We start from the raw sequence: 22,459 nt of genomic DNA, 5'->3' as shown, positions 1-22,459 counted from the left end.
TTTGGGCCGACAAGTTTTAACAGCCTATTCCCAACTTGGAGACACCGCCAAGGAAGTTATCTCATTTCATGAAAATACTAGACAGAGTTGCCTTTCCTTAAATGACCTGAGCCTTAATTTGTGAAGTATAATTTGTCTTAATTACTCCTTTAAATCGCTACTTGTAATAGAGTTCTACAGATGGTTCTCCGAAGGACCAAGCTGAGCTTATGTGATACCCCGGTGTCAAGTGTCCAGCCATTAACAATCAACTTTTTCAAACCACGTTCTGGTAGGAATTTAACAAATGACTATGGTTTGGGCACTGTTTGGCCCCCAAATCTGTCAGTTTTGCAAAACTGTTATTTAGGACATGCATTTCAAATTGTTGTAAGGCCCACTACCTTTCTGAAACAAAAAAAAAATCTTTTTTTTTAAAAACAACAATAACATCAGAAAATGTATATTGATGGCCTAAGATGAGGTTTCAAAGCCAAAAAATGTAAGATTCCTTCCGTAATCTATGTTAACAGTGAAGATTCATTTCGCTGGTTCGGCGTCTGGGGCAGTGATAGGTAACTAACACTCTGTAATTAGGATGATGGCGGGAAACATAAGACGACCGAGTTATGAAAATAAACATTTCTATTTTAAAAGTTAAAAGCCGTTTCAGAAAGGTATAAGTGGGCCTTTTTTTGCAATGAAAGTTTTCTGGTCTTGCAAGTTTAGCTGCCATGGTTACCATCCAAAATATACATAAATAAGGAAAATGGGGATATTTTGATAATTTTTTATTAGGTTTTTGTCTAAGAAACCATAAAGTGCATCCTTGAGAAAAATTGATATTTAATGTCCCTATAAGTGCCCCTTCTCCTTTTTGAGGCTTTAAATTTCAATATAAATAAAGATCTAGACTACACATAACTATAATTTCATCTTATTAAGCACCTTTTCACTTTTTCAACTTTTTAAACGCCCTGGGAGCTTATTAGGTCCAATACAGTACATCTGATTGAAGATCTTTTTAAGTAATATTAAGTTTATTTAAACAATCATTTAGTAAGAGGGTTAAATACGAAAGGGTGGTGCTAATGTTGCTGTGTAAATTTATCATTGTTTTATAGCTGTCGCTGCTGCTGGTTGAATTTATCAATATTGTCTGCTGTAAAGCACGTAATTTGTCACAATGTTAATGTTTGTGTCTTAAGATGTCACTTTAATCATAAGGCCACATGCATTCTCTCAAGCAAAGATGACATTGCTGCTTCTTCTGTTAGACAGGGGACCCCTCCTACCTATTGATGCCTCTTCTTGTGACGTATGAAATTCTCTCATCGAATATATATTGTTGCCATTTTTGTATCTTATTTTCCACTTAGATTGGCCATTAGGTTTGACTTGTGACTAAAGCTTTGGTCACAGGTGCCGCAATGATAATCCAGGCGGGCTCGGTGATTGCAGTTCAATTTTCTGAAGAATGGAAGTTCAAAAATAATCACATAGTCAATTTCATTGTTTTTGTCATCAACAGTGGCGTACCACCCAAAAGCGTCCACATGAACTAGGGTGTACCGATTTAGGGTGGGATTACTGTTCTAGACGGAAAGAAAGAAAATGAGTAATCTGTCCCCGCAATTATCGGCAACCTTTCCGACTTATAGTTCATGTGGACACTTTAAGGGTAGTGCTGCACTGTAGGTGATAACTGCATTGAATTCATTGTGCGATTGCAGAAGAACTTTCGTTCTTCAATAAAAATTGAACTGCCATCACAAAAAGCCAACCTCGATCATCATTGTCACAACGATAATTCAGTCCGGCTGATTAATGATTATTTCATTTGATTGAAGAATAGTTTTATGACAATCGCAGGCAATTTCACCGCTTTTGTCACTAACAGCGATGCTCCACTCCAAAAGGATAAACAAAAACTAGAGTGTACCGGTTTAGGGCGGGGTTGCTTTTCTAGACGGAAAGACAGAAAATAAGTAATCCGTCCCCGTAATTATCGGCAACCTTTCCGACTTATAGTTAACGTGGACACTTAAATGAGTAGTGCTGTGCTGTTGGGGACAACTGCATTGATTTGACTGTGCGATTGCAGTAAAACCTTTGTCTTTCAATCAGAAAATGGAACTGTCATCACAAAAAGCCCGCCTGGATTACCAGTGGGGCACCTGTGACCAAAGTCCACAAATCAAAGCTGGTAAGTTGGCATGAGTCGGCTTCCAGTGCTAAATGAAGCAGAAAATTCATATGCAAAAATTGCAACAACACATACTCGATAAGATAAGTATCAACTGAACACGAAGATGGTTATCGGATGGTGAAGAAGACAAGCCTGTAGCAATAGAGAACACATGAAGACTCGAGGGAAGAAGAAATAGCCAACAAGAATCCTTTGATACCAAAATCAGGTAGGCCAGATCTTGCTAAGGAGGAGGAATGGGTTAGGAAATATGAAAAATGCTCCAGCACAAGGACCTCTTTTGGTGACCTGTGAGGCTTTTGACTAAGTTTTAGTTTGGTGACACTTGCTGGCAATCCAAATACATATCTTTTTTTTCAAAAACCAGAACAGACGCTTGTGATGATTATAAGCAGACTTCATTCACTAAAAACTGCCATGAAAAGTTGTATTTGAATTTTTAGGTCACCTGAGACGAAGTCTCAAGTGACCTATTCTTATCGCCTTTTGTCCGTCGTCGTGCGTCGTATGTCCGTAAACAATTTGCATTTTCGACTTCTTCTCCAAAACTGCTGAAGCAAATTCAATGAAATTTTGTACAAACCTTCTTAGGCATAAGGCCAATCAAAATTGTGAATTATATGGCCCCCACCCCCCAGGGGGCTGTGGGAGGGGCCAAAAGGGGTTAAATTGACTAAAATTTAAAAAATCTTCTTCTCCACTCACAGATGTGGTAGAATCAAATACTCTTCATAGATAGAAAGGTCTTAAGGTCCTTTACAAAAATTGTGAATTATATGACCCTGGGGTCTCTAGTTTCCCCCTGGGGAGGGGGTTAAGTTTACTATAGTTTATATTGGGAAAACACATTTTTGCGCATTATTTTGTCATTTGTAATAGGAAATAAGTCAAATGTTGTCAGAATTATCAGTATGAGATGGCCATTTAATCCTATTAACAAATTTTCTATGACTGACCCCCAGGGGCCTTAGGGGCAGGGTCAAATAGGCTAAAACTTCAAAAATCTTCTTCTGAAATTCTGGAAATGGTAGAATCAAATACTTTTCATAAATAGAAAGGTCTTAAGGTCCCTTACAAAAATTGTGAATTATATGACCCTGGGGTCTCACGTTTCCCCCTGGGGAGGGGGTCAAGTTTACTATAGTTTATATAGGGAAAACACATTTATGAGCATGTCTTGCTCAATTTTCATTGGAAACGAGTCAAACTTGGTTAGAATTATTATCCTGAGATAGCATTTTAATATCATATCCACATTGGTCCTGGCCGACCCCCCTGGGGGCAGAGGGGCGGGGCTAAAAAGGGGTCAAAATAGGCTAAAACTTCAAAAATCTTCTTCTGAAATTCTGGAAATGGTAGAACCAAATACTTTTCATAAATAGAAAGGTCTTAAGGTCCCTTACAAAAATTGTGAATTATATGACCCTGGGGTCTCACGTTTCCCCCTGGGGAGGGGGTCAAGTTTACTATAGTTTATATAGAGAAAACACATTTATGAGCATTTGTTGCTCAATTATCATTGGAAATGAGTCAAACTTGGTTAGAATTATTAGCCTGAGATAGCATTTTAATATCATATCCATATTGGTCCAGGCCGACCCCATGGGGGCAGAGGGGCGGGGCAAAAAAAGGTCAAATAGGCTAAAACTTCAAAAATATTCTTTTAAAATTCTGGAAATGGTACAATCAAATACACTTTATAGATGAAAAGGTCTTAAAGTTTGTTTATAAAAATTGTAAATTATATGACCCTGGGGTCTCACATTTCCCCTTGGGGAGGGGGTCAAGTTTACTACAGTTTATATAGGAAAAACACATTAATGAGCATTTTTTGCTCAATTTTCATAGGAAATGAGTCAAACTTGGTTAGAATTATTAGCCTGAGATAGCATTTTAACATCATATCCACATTGGTCCTGGCCGACCCCCTGGGGGCAGAGGGGCGGGGCTAAAAAAGGGTCAAATAGGCTAAAACTTCAAAAATCTTCTAAAATTCTGGATATAGTACAATCAAATAATTATAGATAGAAAGGTCTTAAGGGGTTTTATAAAAATTGTGAATTATATGACCTTGGGGTCTCGCGTTACCCCCTGGGGAGGGGTCAAGTTTACTTTAGTTTATATAGGAAAAACATATTTTTGAACATTATTTGCCCAATTTTCGTAGGAAATTAGTCAAACTTGATTAGAATTATTAGCCTAAGATATAGCATTTTAGCATCCATATCTGTCCTCGATGACCCCCTGGGGAACCAGAGGGGCAATTAAAATTAAAAAAAATACCTCTAAGTTCACAGGTTTGATGGAAGCAAATACTCTTCATTGTCTAAAAAGTCAAATTTATAAATCACTGACCAACTTCAAGTCCCAGCATATAGTGTTTATATGTCTTTAATTTTTTTCATTATTTGTTTCATTATATATTCTAACTCAGGTGACCGTTAAGGCCCATGGGCCTCTTGTTAAATTAAACTGCAGTTCTTTCCGGAAAACACCTTTCGGGTAAACCAACAAAATGACTAAAGAATCATGATGATGTTAAAATATTTTCCATTTGCAATTAGGTCTTGAATATTGGAAAGAGGAAGGATAGGTTTGAGTGAAGTATTTAAAAAACAAACCTTTTGACAAGATAAACTATATGAATAAACAATGGATTGGCTGTTTTTATTGATTTTGAAGTATAATTATTGTGATGGCTATGGGCAATCATGATTGGAGAAAAATGCTAGATTTTGAGAATTTCAAGCGGCCAAATGGGCCAAAAGTTATGTAATGGCATTGCTATATTTAATAAGGCTGGTTAATTACCAGGAACCTATTAAAAAACCACCAAATGTGAGCTCTTTTGTTAATACGTCTGTAATGATAATGATTAAAATTATCAAAATTTTAATTAATTTGTTTTATTAGATAGAGACACCCATCAGGATAGAGACAATCATCAGGATAGAGACACCATCCAAGGATAGCGACACCCATCAGAATAGAGACAACCATCAGGATAGAGACAACCATCAGGATAGAGACAATCATCAGGATAGCGACAATCATCTGGATAGAGACAACCAACAGGATAGAGACAACCAATGGCTGAAGTTCCATGATAGTGACCACTAGTGACCAACAGAGCTCCATTCAGGTAATGATAAAAGTCTTTATTTCCAAAAAATTGAATATTATTATATAAACATCTCATTATTATAATGTTTATATAATAAACACATAATATGCAAAATTAAAAAAATCATGAGAAAAGTATTTTGCACAATATTTTGCAAAATATTTTGCAATTTTATTAAACATGTTGTTTTAAGTACATCTTTTTTATATTACATTCAGTCAGATTGTAGTTTTAATGACAAATGACTATTCAAGTACTTGGTCAATAAATAACTTAGTAATATGTACAATCACAATCTATTAGGTTAGTTATTGTAGACAGAGAATATATTGTAAATATTTATAACACAGACAATTCTAAAATCTTCTAAATCTTTCTTCTGTAATCATTTACTGTAAAACTCCCATGAAATGTTATATTGTAAAATTAAACTGCAGTTTTTATATAGGGATCTGAATTTTCTCTTCACTTGGTAAAGGGAGAAAACTAGATTTATGTGAAATAAAGAGACTTAATGGTTTTCCAGAGGTGGTGACAATGTTTGTGTTACTTCAGATCTATTTTTCATTTTCTACACCTACATCAATTAGAAACAACATTTCGTTCCTGAAGATATGTATTTGTATGCACACATTTAGCTTGAAATTAATTTGTACCTTTAAATTTACTTTCCAAATTTGATTGGCCAATTCGAAAGGTCACCAGAAAGTGACCCTAATAGGATATTCCTTTGTCAAATATAGGGATAAGAAGGAAAAGTATTTTCTTGTAGCTTTTTAGTCAAATCCTTCCTATTTACCATTATTTTGAATTTTTATTAATACTTTGTCAAGTAAGGAACAAGAGATTCAGAGTATCTATATCACTGCATTTCAATTTTTAGATTTTAGTTGTTTGGTTGGCTGATAAGATCAATATCTTTCCCACAGCCAGTATCATCTGTGGACAGCCTCTCATGTACATAATCATTTATATTACTGCAGATGAAATTCTGAATTCTTTTCTCGGCTTTAATTTTCCAATTTTGAACTACATGTATTAGTATTTTTTAACTAATTTTTAGAATTTCAGATTATAATAACGTTTGTTAATGTTATGTTTTAGCCTAGAAGAGCCAGTAGGATCATTTTTAGCTCTTGCATTAACCAGTATATTTTTGAAAATAATTCTTATAATGAAAACCTTCCAAATTCCCCTCATAATCTATGTTATGCAAAATTTAAAGATAGCCATTGGAGTAAACAAACTATCTGATATGCTGTTTTCTGTGTAGTTTCTTTTCCAAATTCGCTTTATAGTATTCAATAGAAGAATATAGAAAAGTAAAGTTCTTTAATCCTTATACTAACTCTACAAGACATTGACGAAAAACCTCCCAACTGACTGGACACAAACGACTAGACTGGACTGACATGGGAGGCGCGTACAAACTGACCCTATCATTAAAACTACTAATTCACATTCTCACTCAAAGGACTTCTTTCCTATATTCTTTAGGTAATAGTATTCCCATAAATTCAAAATTGTACATACATTCTTTTAGTTAATAATATTACCATAATTCTAAATTGTATTATTTAATGATTAATTTGTAAGTTTAAAAAGATAAAGTAAGTTCATTGAAAGCAAATAAAATTATTTGAAAATATTGGAAATAAGTGTTCAAATTTCATTCTTCTACAAATACTGGCTTGAGCTAGCTATTATGACCATCTGTCTTCTAGAATATAACTTTGTTTTTAAAAACAAAAATAAAATTTTTGACACAAGACCAAGTATTAGCAGGGATTATAACATTGTCATTGATAACGATTCAATTTTCAATTAAGGAGTTATCTTCCTTAATTTCTAAATATCACTTAAATGTCAATATCGTTAATCCTAAATTAAATAACATTATTTAATCTATATATTGTGAACAAAAATTCGCATAGTTAGATTATGGAGGTTATAACTGTTATTTGAAATAAATACATTAAATTTATACGAGTTGTCTCCCTTATCATGAAGCTGCCATCTTAAGGACTTGTCTTTATTTGTTTTCAATTTTCATTAGAGGGAGACAGCATCAATGATGGTAGTTTAATGTATATGAGAAATGAGTGAGAATTTTGAGGCAGGTTCCATACAGTACTAGAACAGTATTTGTTTTAGGAAATTCAGTGGTACATATTCTCTGGATCTCTTTGATAATTTAACTATTTTGTACAATTGGTACTGTCTCCACAATATTTTTATACAAAATCTCAATGTTGTAAATTACAAAATATTTTGTTGATCTACTGTCCCTAATTCCACAAAGCTTATTATTTTGTTTCAAAAACATTTTGTTACTTGTTTCCTAATTCTATCGAGTACAAATCGTTGCCAGTCACAGCGTTAATCAAAGAGTTTTTGTGATTTTTGTGTCTCTATTTGTAGCAAGTGGAATTATAACCTATTGGGATTTATTTTTTATATTTCAATGAAGTTAAAAGAAATATTAATTTTTGGCAAGAAAAGCTGACAAAAAATAACAAATTTTGTATCTAGATAAAAAAATCAAGCGCACTGACCGTGTATTTTTATGATTGTTTTAGAAACAGCGATTTGTTTTCTTTTCAACTGCAAATTTTTTTTGTGAAGCACTGAAAATTGTCACCTTGCATATAGTGTAGAGGGATCACTATTTTATAAATTTGAGGTCTTTTTGTTTTTGAGTTTTTAAGTTCCAAAAAGTTACACATGCTTAAAGATGCTCCACCGCCGACAGAGCATAAATAATATTCATCATTTAAACAATAATTGGTGTTTTAATCGTGTATATAATAGTCTAATTAACAAAAAAATAATATATAATAATTTATTTTGCCTTTGGTACATGCGCATTCAGTAGTTCATTCCATATAGGATATAGTGCCACGGAATTTTTTCGGGATGCAATTAATTATTTTTCATATTTTCAACTTTAAGTAAAATTAGAAGCTCAAACTTTTCAATGGTGGTAATGGTGTAAATTAAGTAACTTTTGTAACTGAAGAAAAATACTAAATCGTCAGCTCCTGTTTTTAACAGTGAAAAAATACTATTTGTCAGCGGTGGAGCATCTTTAATCTTCCATTAAATGATATTTCAGTATAGAATGAAATTTGTCTTAAATGCCTCCACCATAGTTCACAACATATAAGTATCCGGTTCATACAATGCAATAGCTCAAAATAACCACACTACCATATTCTTTTTATTCCATTTTCAACTTTGATATGAACTCCTATTTCAAGAAATCTATATTAGAAAAAAAGTAAGTCATAAGGAAAAAAATCGCATTTTTCACCAGAGCATCCTTAAAAGCTGGTAGATATTATCAGATCATGGTAAGATTAGAATAGCAGTGGTCTGACGGCCGTGAGAAATCAGGCATGTTGTTAAAAACATTCGGACCCATGGTAAATTTGTGGACTTCTACAAATTCCAGATTGATTTGTATATGTATGGTGTTAGTTCTTAGATATACAATCAATAAATTTTGTTTCCTTATAATTTAATTATAATGAGTCTGGTAGATGTATGCATTAGGCACACGAAGTATGTGCATTTGTAGGGTTCATGTCATCGACATGTTTTATTATTTCTTTAGAATGTTTGTTTTATATTAATGTGATAGTGTTCAAATTCAATTTCAAACAATTTATTGACAAATCTCGAAGTGATCAGACAGCAGACATTTCCTATATAGGTCTTCTCCCTATGGCAGTTTCACTTTTGTTTATAAATAATTTGTGCAGGAACTAATAATGTTTTTTTCTGTTGTAGAATTTGGAATGATTTCTGTGTATATAAGTTGCAGCGTTCTAGTCTTTGTGTAGGATCCTGGAGGACCAGCATATATTGGACCTAACGATACAGAGATGTTTTGGAGGATACAGTGTATATACGTGCCACTGGATATTTCTTTCGTTTTAAGACTGTTCAATAAAGACTTTAGTATTTATTTTATTTACTTTACTATTCGGTCACATTTTCATTTTTACGGCCTTCTTAATTCAAAGACTGTTCAATAAAGACTTTAGTATCTCATTCGGTCACATTTTCCTCTTCACGGCCTTCTTAAATCCAGTATTTGAAATCTTAAGCATTGAGTGCTGGTGCACCTCCTGCTAACCTGCACTGCAGGATTTTTCAGGTTGGGTGGCTCGCTTGGTTTCACAAAAGGCCTTAGGACTCAGATATGTACATTTTACGCGTCCACTTACACCAGTCGGGCAACAAAATTAATACAGTCTCTTAAAAGAATATCAGTCTTGTGTTCTTATTTCAAATGAAATAATCAGAAATGAAATAATTTATGAACAGATAAGGTACGAAGCAGAACATACATATCTTGTCTACACTGTTGGAGTAACTGCTTATCCCAGTATTTAATTCGTATCTGAAAGACAGTGCGTATAAGGATCCAGTGTAATATTGATACGTCATCCTTTAAGTGAATAGTCTAAAGGCTAAAGTTGGTAAGAATAGTGTAAATATATCCAGTATAATTGCTTATGAGGAAATTTTTACACTGAGCTTTTCCACTTGACAACATAGCAGAACTTGTCTGCCGTTTTGATATACATGAACACATTCAGACCAGGGGCATTTGCAGACTAAAAAGATAATCTGATAGCATGTATTGGTGATAAAATAACATAGTGTTGGCAACTTGGTCACGTGACCTACGGCACTCCACTTCACTTTAAGCGATTAAAAAGCACATTTATTGGAATTAACATGTTACAAATTATACACAACCATATTTCAGTAATATTTATCTTTCATTTAACATATCATTCAATGTCTTATACACAACTGGAGAAATCTGAGAAAACATTGTCAAATTCTATAATTTGTAATATGTTAGTTGGAATAAATGTGCTTTTTAATCGTTTAAGTGAAGTGGGGTGCTGTAGGTCATGTAGGTCAGAGTTGCCAGCCTTGACTTCAGACAATATTACTCATTACTGAGCCATCTATAATAAAATCTGAGAAAACATTGTCAAATTCTAAAATTTGTAAAAAAATAAATGTGCTTTTTAATCTTTTAAGTGAAGTGGGGTGCTGTAGGTCATGTAGGTCAGAGTTGCCAGCCTTGACTTCAGCACAATAATTACTCATTACTGAGACATCTAAAATAATATCTTTATTAAAACAAAAATACGTTATTTTATTGATCCAGTCCTGTTCAAATATGCTTTTAAAGATATGCTCTTAAAGCATGTTACTATACACAATACAGTAATGTACGGTAAATCAATGTGGAGAGGGCAAATATAGGCTTTGTCTGCTGCCCCGATCCAAAATTGAAATCTTTGAATTCATAAAATATTTTGAAATGAAAAATATGTGCCCCGACTATTCACTTTTAAAGTGGGTTTCATTCAAATATTGCAGTGTTATCTTTATGCGAGATATTTATCGGTATCGTTTTTGCCTATTTAAAAAGGATTAAGAGCCTACAAGATAACTTCTCACATTATTGTGGGTATCTGTCAAGGGTCCCCCTTTTGTATCCACCTAATCGAACATATTTTTGATTTTTTTTTTTAAATATTTCTGCTAATGCAAATGGTTTTATTCTTTATCTTATATCCATTTTGACAAGGGATAAATGTTAAGGTTTTTAGGTTTGCTTAACATATTTGACATGTTATCTATTTTTGTCCACACTTTTAAATTTTAAAAAAAAAAAAAAACTTTTAATAAAAAAATAAAAAGCTTAAATAATATTTTTTCAACAAAAAAAAAAAAAAAAAAAAATTTTTGTTATTCACAATTTGTAAAAACAGATTTTTTTTGTACAAACAAATTGGATTAAAAGCGGAAAAGAAAAAGATTAATAAAAAAAATTCAGTAAAATTAACAATGTTCCTAGGGGAAATTCAAATTTAGTAATTATTTTTTTTTAGCAAACTTTTTAAAAACTGAAATCTATTTAAAATTTATGGCGTACCAATTTGTTGAAATATTTTTCCTTAAAACAATATAAAAAAAATAGGGTAAAAAGGGGAACCTATATATGAAAATTTGAAAAAAAATTTCAGTTTAATATTTTTTTATTTATACTTTGGGCAATTAAATTCCAAAAGGCCTAAAAATTATTTTTATGCATTTACACATTTAATTTGAGAAAATCCCTTAAAGTATTTCATTAGCAATTTTTACATCTTTTCAAATGCTAGAATGTAATCAATGATATTTTTTCTAAAAAGTCAACATTTGCCCTAGGCGACATTAAATTCAAACTTGACCATAGGTACCCTAATAAAACAACAATTAGTGATAGAATTATGTAAACTAACATATTTATACACTGAAATTAGTGCATTTTTATTATTGTATTTTCCCTAACATTATAAAAAGCTTAACTAGATATGCTCTTTTTTAATGTCAGAAATCAAATAGTAATTAAGAAAACATGCATTTTGTCATCAGCTATTTAAACTCAAAAGATGTTTTCCTCTGTCGATAAACCTTTTTCAAATTGCATTAAAAATATATAGATTAAAGAGCGGAAAAGAAAAAAGATTTTTAAATGAAATGTGTTACAAAATGAATTTTAACCAATTAGGGACATTGATTTCTTTACCATGGCAGCAAAGTATTTCAAAACTGCTAAGTATCTTATTTAGCATACCGTATTTGACCCCATAAGTGCCTAGGGCGCTTAAAAAAATTTAAAAAAAAATAAAAAGTGTACAAGACGAAATTATTGCAAATCTATACAGTTTTGTGTATTTTGGTCTTTATTTATGCCTGGGCAATATTGAAATGGAGGCCTCAAAAAGGGGGAGGGGCACTTATAGGGACATGGATGCTTACTGGGTTGAATACAGTCCTTCAAAATCCCATATACCAAATTTCGCTTGCTGTTGTAAATCTGATAACATCTAAATTGCAACCAAAATGGGGCCTCCATTTTGTTTCCATGGTAACCGATCTTTTTGAAAGTAATATCATGTTATTTAGCATATCTCATAATTAATCTCTTTATTATACCAATTTCTCTTAATTCTGACAAATTAAATTTCAAATTATCAGAGGACTTCTTTGCTACCCTGGCAACCAATATTTTTAAAGGTGTTACCATTGCATTTAGCATGTGAAATTATCACTATATAATATTTTTGACTTAAATCAAACTCTGGAATCAATTTTTAAACAAAGAAGTGATCCGTCGCTAACTGCCCTCAATATTTTAGGTCACTGAAAAACTGTTTTCCCGCATTTTAATTTCGAAATTAGTTTACACATACAGATATGTCCTGAGAGTAAAATTGTGGAAACACCCTTTTACAGGGTGAAATGAGAAGACAAAGAGCAATGTTTCATTTTCGCTTTTTTTCCCTCCCAAAAAGTGTAAATGTTTTGCAAAAATCATTACCATTACAAAAGTTTGAACAAGAGGCCCATGGGCCTTAACAGTCACCTGAGTTCAGATATAGAATGAAACAAAGACATATAAACACTAATATACTGGCCCTTGAAGACGGTCAATGATTTTATAAATTTGACTTTTTAATCTATAAAGAGTATTTGTTTCCATCAAACCTGTGAACTCGGAAGAAGATTTTTTGGAATTTTGACCCTGTTTGGCCAAACCCCTCTGGTCCTCCAGGGGGTCAGCAAGGACAGATATGAATGTTAAAATGCTATATCTCAGGCTAATAATTCTAATAACGTTTCCAATGAAAATTGAACAAATAATAAACTAAAGTAAAGTTGACCCCCTCCCAAGGGGGAAACGTGAGACCCAAGAATTATATAATTCACAATTTTTTTGGTCCATCTTTAGTATTCGATTCTACCATTTCCAGAATTTCAGATGAAGGTTTTTGAAATTTTAGCCTATTTGACTCCTTTTGACCTCCCACTAAGGCCCTTGTGATTCCAATATATGGGAGTTACTGTTCTTGTTTCAGTTAATGAACACTTAGATATTTACGATACAAGTGTTGAATTTTTCATTTTTGCAAGCCTTTAGCTGATTCTATCTATAATTAGAGTAAAATTGTTTTGAGGAGCTTATTAAACTTATAAGGCGAGATGCATTAACAAGAGTACAAAAAAAAAAAAAAAAAAAATAAATAAACAAAATTGACAATAGTTTTAAGGAAGTAAATTTAAAAATATTCCCCTATTTTAAAAATTTAAAGCTTCCCCTTTTATGTGTCGTCAAATTGAATTTTTCAAATCCCTTCCCCATTAAATGTAAAATATATTTAAATAATTCATGATCTCTATACAAGTAGCTGATTTATAATTTTAAATTTTCCCCTATTGGGCCAAAAATGCCCCTGAGTTCAAATATCAGTATCAGATTGTCATTAAAATTTATTTACAAGAAAAATTTGTTTTTATGTTTTTTGGCCAAATTTTTCAGGTAAAAATGTCCATCCATAAACTCAAAATTCATAGGATGTAAGTTAGATTTAAGACATTTAAACTTTTTATTTCCCCTATTTGGGCCCCCCCCCTTTCCACCCCGGGGGGGGTCAGACAAGAGCCAAAAATTAAAATGCTAAACTTCTCAAGGATGTAATAAAAAAAAAAAAAATTTTTTGAAAATAACACTATGAAATGACGTTCCACAAAGCAAATATGAGACATCGAATTCTCATAAAAAATAATTATTTCTCTCTTTGTTTCTGGCTTTCTGATTGGCCTATTCATTTTTTTCATTCCATGACGGAAAAAATAATCCGAGAATGGTGCTGAAATCCGATGTTATCGTGATGTCACAATAGAAACATTGACGTTGCGTATCAATTTGGAAAAAAATAATCCCTTGGAAAAAATCAATGGAATAGTACGTGTAAACGTATTTCATTTTATAAAGTAGCCTGGAAAATTAAGTATTGAAGTCACTATTTTTTAATTTCATCGTGTTATGAAATAAATTTTGTTTGCAAACTTTTGTGAGAATCTGACCCCCCCCATCTCTTTTTATGAGCCTCCATGCACTAAATCTGCATGTGCTTCTAGTTTCTATACAGCTTCTGTTCTTTGATGTTGTGTGTCTCATCCTTTATCTACATCTACATATATATATGCATACAACTTCTTTAATATTATTCGTACCGTTACTTTTACCCCTTTTCGGAAAAAGTGTGACATCAACTGGATCATAGAATAGTCATATCAATTGAGGGTTACCAAAGTGAAATTAACATAGTATGTGTAAAATATGTTTAGTAATAAAATTAACTATTTATATTCATAAGAGTAACAACATTAACAAGATATATCTCCTGTAAACATTACCTTTGACCCTGTTGACCCTATTTTCTCCTATTGACATCTAACTGACTGAAATGATCATGTGATATTCCATATGTCCATGTCGATGATCCGGCCAGTTTATTTGTTTCAAGATCCCAATGAGAAAACCAATAACTGGAGTAATACTGCAGTATCTGATACCATTTTTATTGATTTTTTTTCTAACAAATCCACAAGAAATGCACATTTTTTGGTTTTGCGGTTAAAATGTATTTTTTTTACTATACGCAGGAAACCATCTTTAAATATAACTGCGTAACAGCAAAAAGATCATTAAAAAGATATATGGATATCTTCTGTTTACAGGTGTAGCCACCAGCTACTACATTAAGATCTGATCTCAGTATAACACTGGGTGTCTGGGTAGTAAAGTCATCAATAATATTCAATATATATCACATAAATGTGTAATACATGTACATGTATATCAAATCTAAATTACATGTACAAATGTACATGATGTAAAAATCACTTTGTTTTTATTACATCAAAGTAAAATTATTCTCTATGAAGGTAATTAAAAATGCCTTATTATTCACTGATGTAAATGTTGGTGTAAATATAAATGGCAGTAAAACAATTAAATATGGCGACAAAAAAATTAAAAATTGTAGTGTAAAATTTAAAAGAAAATTGTAAAAGATGGAAACTTATGTAATATTTCCCAAAACATGACATAATATTCACACATGAAATCAGGACATCTATAATACAAATTGTATTAAACTTTTGAAATATATGAAAGTTTAGTTTTAGTATTGCTCCATAAATAAGATGCATTTGAAATAATTTCGGAAGGTTTCACAAAAATTCAATGTCTTGATCTGATATTGAGTAATGTAAATTTTTCTGCATGCTCGAGTTTGAGTCCGAATTAGGTTGAAATGGTACAGACGTATTATCACTGAAGATGTTTTTATGGTCCATGGTATCGTGTAAGTCAGGTGACTTGTCTACGTCACTGTCCAGCTGCGATTGGTCAGTTTTATTTGTTGGTGTAACTTTGTTCCTCTCTGGACCGTCTCCAGTAATTAAAAGTCTTTGTTGTGTTTTACGTTCTAATTTCTCCTTTAGTTCCTTTACTCTATCTTCCATCTGTAACAGGAAAACAGGTTATGTAAACAATACTGTCCTTTTTTGGTTTTGATCAGCAAAAGTCTTATAACACTTCAAATTTTCGGGTTTTGGCATAAGATATAAACTGTGTTTTTCCTGCAAAGTAGTTTTTAAATTGTACTGATCTAATATCTTTGTAGGCTTAATCAATTCCTTCTCCGTCACCAGAATATTTTCTAAGCCTCTATTGTATTGGAACTCAACACGTCCACATAATTTTTGTTTTATCTTTCTTTCTTTTAGTTTTGTTTTATCTTTCTTTCTTTTAGTTTGAGATGATGAAACATTTTATCACACGATAAGAACAAATATTTTTAGCAAGACTTCCTTTTCAAGACTGTACCGGTAAGTTAATTACCTCTGAAATCTGTTTTTTGAGGCCTTCATTTTCTATAAGCAGCCTCTGATGTCTTTCTTCTTCCTCCTTACTGGCCACAGATTCAGACATGGCCCGCACTTCCAGATGATTTTTCTTTGGATTGCGACTTATTTCAACAATCTATCACAGAATTCAATGGAAGATTAGTCAATTAAAAAAACAAAAAAGGATTAAAAGATAATTTACAGAATGAAGGAAAAGATAGAAACAGCTTTATCTGACATAAACAGAACCCTATAACTGGTTATTTTCTTGTCAAACAATATGAATAAGAAGAATAAATAGATGAATATACCTTAGGTACAAATCTGAGGCCCATAGACAGAAAACTGCATAAAAGAATGGCGAGGGCTACAAAGGCAAAGCTGGCATCTTGTTGGTTACTGATGATAAGAGTGATGGGAGCTGTTATCACACACAACACCTGTAAGAGTTAATGGTGAGCCAGATCTATAATGATTAAATGTACAAATCAGGTGAGTTAGTACTATGATTTTTGAAGCATTACAAAATCAATTATATTACCCAAAGCTTTATAATAATAATCCATATATAAGTGAAGTTGATCTTCAATTCAGCCTTTTTGTCAACTTTGCATATAACAGAGTTATCTGCCCTTGAACAGTAAAATTGTCATTTTTTAAATTTTTAACTCCTCAAAAACACAAATGACATCATAATTAATGTATTTAGTTAGAGAAGATCAACCACAATGTTACGAATTACATATGATAGGAGAACTTACCACCACATTATAATTAATGTATTTAGTCAGACAAGATCAACCACAATGTAATTACATACGATAGAACTTAATAACCACCACATTATAATCAATGTACATGTATTTAGTGAGAGAAGATCAACCACAATGTAATTACATATGATAGAAGAACTTACTACCACATTATAATCAATGTATTCCGTCAGACAAGATCAACCACAATGTAATATCATATGATAGAAGAACTTACCACCACATTATAATCAATGTATTTTAGTCAGACAAGATCAACCACAATATAATTACATATGATAGGAGAACTTACCACCTCATTATAATCAATGTACATGTATTTAGTGAGAGAAGATCAACCACAATATAATTACATATGATAGAAGAACTTACCACCACATTATAATCAATGTATTTAGTCAGAGATGATCAACCACAATGTAATTACATATGATAGGAGAACTTACTACCACATGATAATCAATGTATTTAGTCAGAGAAGATCAACCACAATGTAATAACATATGATAGGACTTACCACCACATTATAATCAATGTACATGTATTTAGTGAGAGAAGATCAACCACAATGTAATTACATATGATAGGAGAACTTACTACCACATTATAATCAATGTATTTCCGTCAGACAAGACCAACCACAATATAATTACATATGATAGGAGAACTTACCACCACATTATAATCAATGTATTTAGTCAGGAGAAGATCAACCACAATATAATTACATGGATGATAGAAACTTACCACCACATTAAAATCCAGTGTATTCAGTCAGACAAGATCAACCACAAGATGTAGAAAACTTACCACAATATGATAGGAGAACTTACCACCACACAATTAATACATATGAAATTTAATTAAACATTATAAAATGTATAATCAATGTCAACCACAATGTAATTACATATGATAGAATACTACCACATTACCACATATATAATCAATGTATTTAGTCAGAAAAGATCAACCACAATATACCCAATATTAATCATTTACAATTAAATGATTAAAACACTTACACCAACTAATATAATAATCAATGTATTACATGATTCTTTTACAACCAGAATGTTTATATATGAATAGTAAAATTGACCCCCATTTAGAAAAACCCCATGGGGGTCAGTCAGCCAATACACATTTGTACAATTTTGAACAATTATGAATGTACCAACAATTATCAACCTAAATACAATTACATAATCAGATATGTAAAGCTAGAAACTTACCACCAATTTAAAAGAATTTTTTATACCTTATTTCCCCTACCCCAGAGAACTTGTCATTCTGGGGGGTAGAAGATCAACCAAATTTTACAGAGACAAGAGGCACAAAGGGCCTGTAATACAGCTACATCTATGGTCAGTATAACACTGAGGACAGTAAACAGTTCACACCACCTCACCACCTGTTAACAGAGACAAGAGGCACAAAGGGCCTGTAATACAGCTACATCTATGGTCAGTATAACACTGAGGACAGTAAACAGTTCACACCACCTCACCACCTGTTAACAGAGACAAGAGGCACAAAGGGCCTGTAATACAGCTATATCTATGGTCAGTATAACACTGAGGACAGTAAACAGTTCACACCACCTCACCACCTGTTAACAGAGACAAGAGGCACAAAAGGGCCTGTAATACAGCTATATCTATGGTCAGTATAACACTGAGGACAGTAAACAGTTCACACCACCTCACCACCTGTTAACAGAGACAAGAGGCACAAAGGGCCTGTAATACAGCTATATCTATGGTCAGTATAACACTGAGGACAGTAAACAGTTCACACCACCTCACCACCTGTTAACAGAGACAAGAGGCACAAAGGGGCTGTAATACAGCTATATCATCTATGGTCAGTATAACACTGAGGACAGTAAACAGTTCACACCACCTCACCACCTGTTAACAGAGACAAGAGGCACAAAGGGCCTGTAATACAGCTATATCTATGGTCAGTATAACACTGAGGACAGTAAACAGTTCACACCACCTCACCACCTGTTAACAGAGACAAGAGGCACAAAGGGCCTGTAATACAGCTATATCTATGGTCAGTATAACACTGAGGACAGTAAACAGTTCACACCACCTCACCACCTGTTAACAGAGACAAGAGGCACAAAGGGCCTGTAATACAGCTACATCTATGGTCAGTATAACACTGAGGACAGTAAACAGTTCACACCACCTCACCACCTGTTAACAGAGACAAGAGGCACAAAGGGCCTGTAATACAGCTATATCTATGGTCAGTATAACACTGAGGACAGTAAACAGTTCACACCGCCTCACCACCTGTTAACAGAGACAAGAGGCACAAAGGGCCTGTAATACAGCTATATCTATGGTCAGTATAACACTGAGGACAGTAAACAGTTCACACCGCCTCACCACCTGTTAACAGAGACAAGAGGCACAAAGGGCCTGTAATACAGCTATATCTATGGTCAGTATAACACTGAGGACAGTAAACAGTTCACACCGCCTCACCACCTGTTAACAGAGAGAGGCACAAAGGGCCTGTAATACAGCTATATCTATGGTCAGTATAACACTGAGGACAGTAAACAGTTCACACCACCTCACCACCTCACTGTTAACAGAGACAAGAGGCACAAAGGGCCTGTAATACAGCTATATCTATGGTCAGTATAACACTGAGGACAGTAAACAGTTCACACACCACCTCACCACCTGTTAACAGAGACAAGAGGCACAAAGGGCCTGTAATACAGCTATATCTATGGTCAGTATAACACTGAGGACAGTAAACAGTTCACACCACCTCACCACCTGTTAACAGAGACAAGAGGCACAAAGGGCCTGTAATACAGCTATATCTATGGTCAGTATAACACTGAGGACAGTAAACAGTTCACACCACCTCACCACCTGTTAACAGAGACAAGAGGCACAAAGGGCCTGTAATACAGCTACATCTATGGTCAGTATAACACTGAGGACAGTAAACAGTTCACACCGCCTCACCACCTGTTAACAGAGACAAGAGGCACAAAGGGCCTGTAATACAGCTATATCTATGGTCAGTATAACACTGAGGACAGTAAACAGTTCACACCACCTCACCACCTGTTAACAGAGACAAGAGGCACAAAGGGCCTGTAATACAGCTATATCTATGGTCAGTATAACACTGAGGACAGTAAACAGTTCACACCGCCTCACCACCTGTTAACAGAGACAAGAGGCACAAAGGGCCTGTAATACAGCTATATCTATGGTCAGTATAACACTGAGGACAGTAAACAGTTCACACCGCCTCACCACCTGTTAACAGAGACAAGAGGCACAAAGGGCCTGTAATACAGCTACATCTATGGTCAGTAAAACACTGAGGACAGTAAACAGTTCACACACCGCCTCACCACCTGTTAACAGAGACAAGAGGCACAAAGGGCCTGTAATACAGCTACATCTATGGTCAGTATAACACTGAGGACAGTAAACAGTTCACACCACCTCACCACCTGTTAACAGAGACAAGAGGCACAAAGGGCCTGTAATACAGCTATATCTATGGTCAGTATAACACTGAGGACAGTAAACAGTTCACACCACCTCACCATCTGTTAACAGAGACAAGAGGCATAAAGGGCCTGTAATACAGCTATATCTATGGTCAGTATAACACTGAGGACAGTAAACAGTTCACACCCCCACACCACCTGTTAACAGAGACAAGAGGCATAAAGGGCCTGTAATACAGATATATCTATGGTCAATATAACACTGAGGACAGTAAACAGTTCACACCGCCTCACCACCTGTTAACAGAGACAAGAGGCACAAAGGGCCTGTAATACAGCTATATCTATGGTCAGTATAACACTGAGGACAGTAAACAGTTCACACCACCTCACCACCTGTTAACAGAGACAAGAGGCACAAAGGGCCTGTAATACAGCTATATCTATGGTCAGTATAACACTGAGGACAGTAAACAGTTCACACCACCTCACCACCTGTTAACAGAGACAAGAGGCACAAAGGGCCTGTAATACAGCTACATCTATGGTCAGTATAACACTGAGGACAGTAAACAGTTCACACCACCTCACCACCTGTTAACACAGAGACAAGAGGCACAAAGGGCCTGTAATACAGCTATATCTATGGTCAGTATAACACTGAGGACAGTAAACAGTTCACACCGCCTCACCACCTGTTAACAGAGACAAGAGGCACAAAGGGCCTGTAATACAGCTACATCTATGGTCAGTATAACACTGAGGACAGTAAACAGTTCACACCGCCTCACCACCTGTTAACAGAGACAAGAGGCACAAAGGGCCTGTAATACAGCTACATCTATGGTCAGTATAACACTGAGGACAGTAAACAGTTCACACCACCTCACCACCTATAAACAGAGACAAGAGGCACAAAGGGCCTGTAATACAGCTATATCTATGGTCAGTATAACACTGAGGACAGTAAACAGTTCACACCGCCTCACCACCTGTTAACAGAGACAAGAGGCACAAAGGGCCTGTAATACAGCTACATCTATGGTCAGTATAACACTGAGGACAGTAAACAGTTCACACCACCTCACCACCTGTTAACAGAGACAAGAGGCACAAAGGGCCTGTAATACAGCTATATCTATGGTCAGTATAACACTGAGGACAGTAAACAGTTCACACCACCTCACAACCTGTTAACAAAGACAAGAGGCACAAAGGGCCTGTAATACAGCTACATCTATGGTCAGTATATAACACTGAGGACAGTAAACAGTTCACACCACCTCACCACCTGTTAACAGAGACAAGAGGCACAAAGGGCCTGTAATACAGCTATATCTATGGTCAGTATAACACTGAGGACAGTAAACAGTTCACACCGCCTCACCACCTGTTAACAGAGACAAGAGGCACAAAGGGCCTGTAATACAGCTATATCTATGGTCAGTATAACACTGAGGACAGTAAACAGTTCACACCACCTCACCACCTGTTAACACAGAGACAAGAGGCACAAAGGGCCTGTAATACAGCTATATCTATGGTCAGTATAACACTGAGGACAGTAAACAGTTCACACCACCTCACCACCTGTTAACAGAGACAAGAGGCACAAAGGGCCTGTAATACAGCTATATCTATGGTCAGTATAACACTGAGGACAGTAAACAGTTCACACCACCTCACCACCTGTTTACAGAGACAAGAGGCACAAAGGGCCTGTAATACAGCTATATCTATGGTCAGTATAACACTGAGGACAGTAAACAGTTCACACCACCTCACACCACCTGTTAACAGAGACAAGAGGCACAAAGGGCCTGTAATACAGCTATATCTATGGTCAGTATAACACTGAGGACAGTAAACAGTTCACACCACACCTCACCACCTGTTAACAGAGACAAGAGGCACAAAGGGCCTGTAATACAGCTATATCTATGGTCAGTATAACACTGAGGACAGTAAACAGTTCACACCCCTCACCACCTGTTAACAGAGACAAGAGGCACAAAGGGCCTGTAATACAGCTATATCTATGGTCAGTATAACACTGAGGACAGTAAACAGTTCACACCTCCTCACCACCTGTTAAC

At 34.6% G+C, this 22,459-nt stretch overlaps 1 protein-coding gene and 1 long non-coding RNA gene across 6 annotated transcripts in view; one reads left to right on the top strand and one right to left on the bottom strand.

Annotated features, from left to right (window-relative positions):
• Positions 1-9,566, top strand: part of LOC138311352 (uncharacterized) — a 172,612-nt gene extending 163,046 nt beyond the window's left edge. For 2 of the 5 annotated variants that reach the window (XR_011206607.1, XR_011206603.1), the window contains 4 exons: positions 1-120; positions 1,257-2,396; positions 5,102-5,330; positions 9,105-9,566. The exon at positions 1-120 is cut by the window's left edge and continues 22 nt beyond it. This is a non-coding gene — a long non-coding RNA (uncharacterized lncRNA). Of the gene's footprint in view, positions 121-1,256; positions 2,397-4,666; positions 4,682-5,101; positions 5,331-9,104 lie in introns of those variants that run through there. The other 3 variants (XR_011206604.1, XR_011206608.1, XR_011206605.1) reach the window with 3 other exon arrangements.
• A 5,211-nt stretch (positions 9,567-14,777) lies between these two features.
• LOC138311348 (uncharacterized) lies at positions 14,778-16,550 on the bottom strand. Its single transcript, XM_069252766.1, has 3 exons — positions 16,400-16,550; positions 16,084-16,224; positions 14,778-15,704 (listed from the first exon to the last, which is right to left on the bottom strand). The coding sequence occupies exons 1-3, from the start codon at positions 16,421-16,423 to the stop codon at positions 15,411-15,413; spliced, it is 459 nt and encodes a 152-aa protein (XP_069108867.1). The 5' UTR covers positions 16,424-16,550; the 3' UTR covers positions 14,778-15,410.
• Positions 16,551-22,459: the final 5,909 nt, after the last annotated feature.

The sequence above is a fragment of the Argopecten irradians genome, unplaced genomic scaffold (genome assembly GCF_041381155.1).
Source record: "Argopecten irradians isolate NY unplaced genomic scaffold, Ai_NY scaffold_0018, whole genome shotgun sequence".
In the NCBI taxonomy this organism is placed as follows: domain Eukaryota; kingdom Metazoa; phylum Mollusca; class Bivalvia; order Pectinida; family Pectinidae; genus Argopecten; species Argopecten irradians.
The sequence above is the reverse complement of the archived record's forward strand: the minus strand, read 5'-3'. Positions and strand labels throughout refer to the sequence as shown.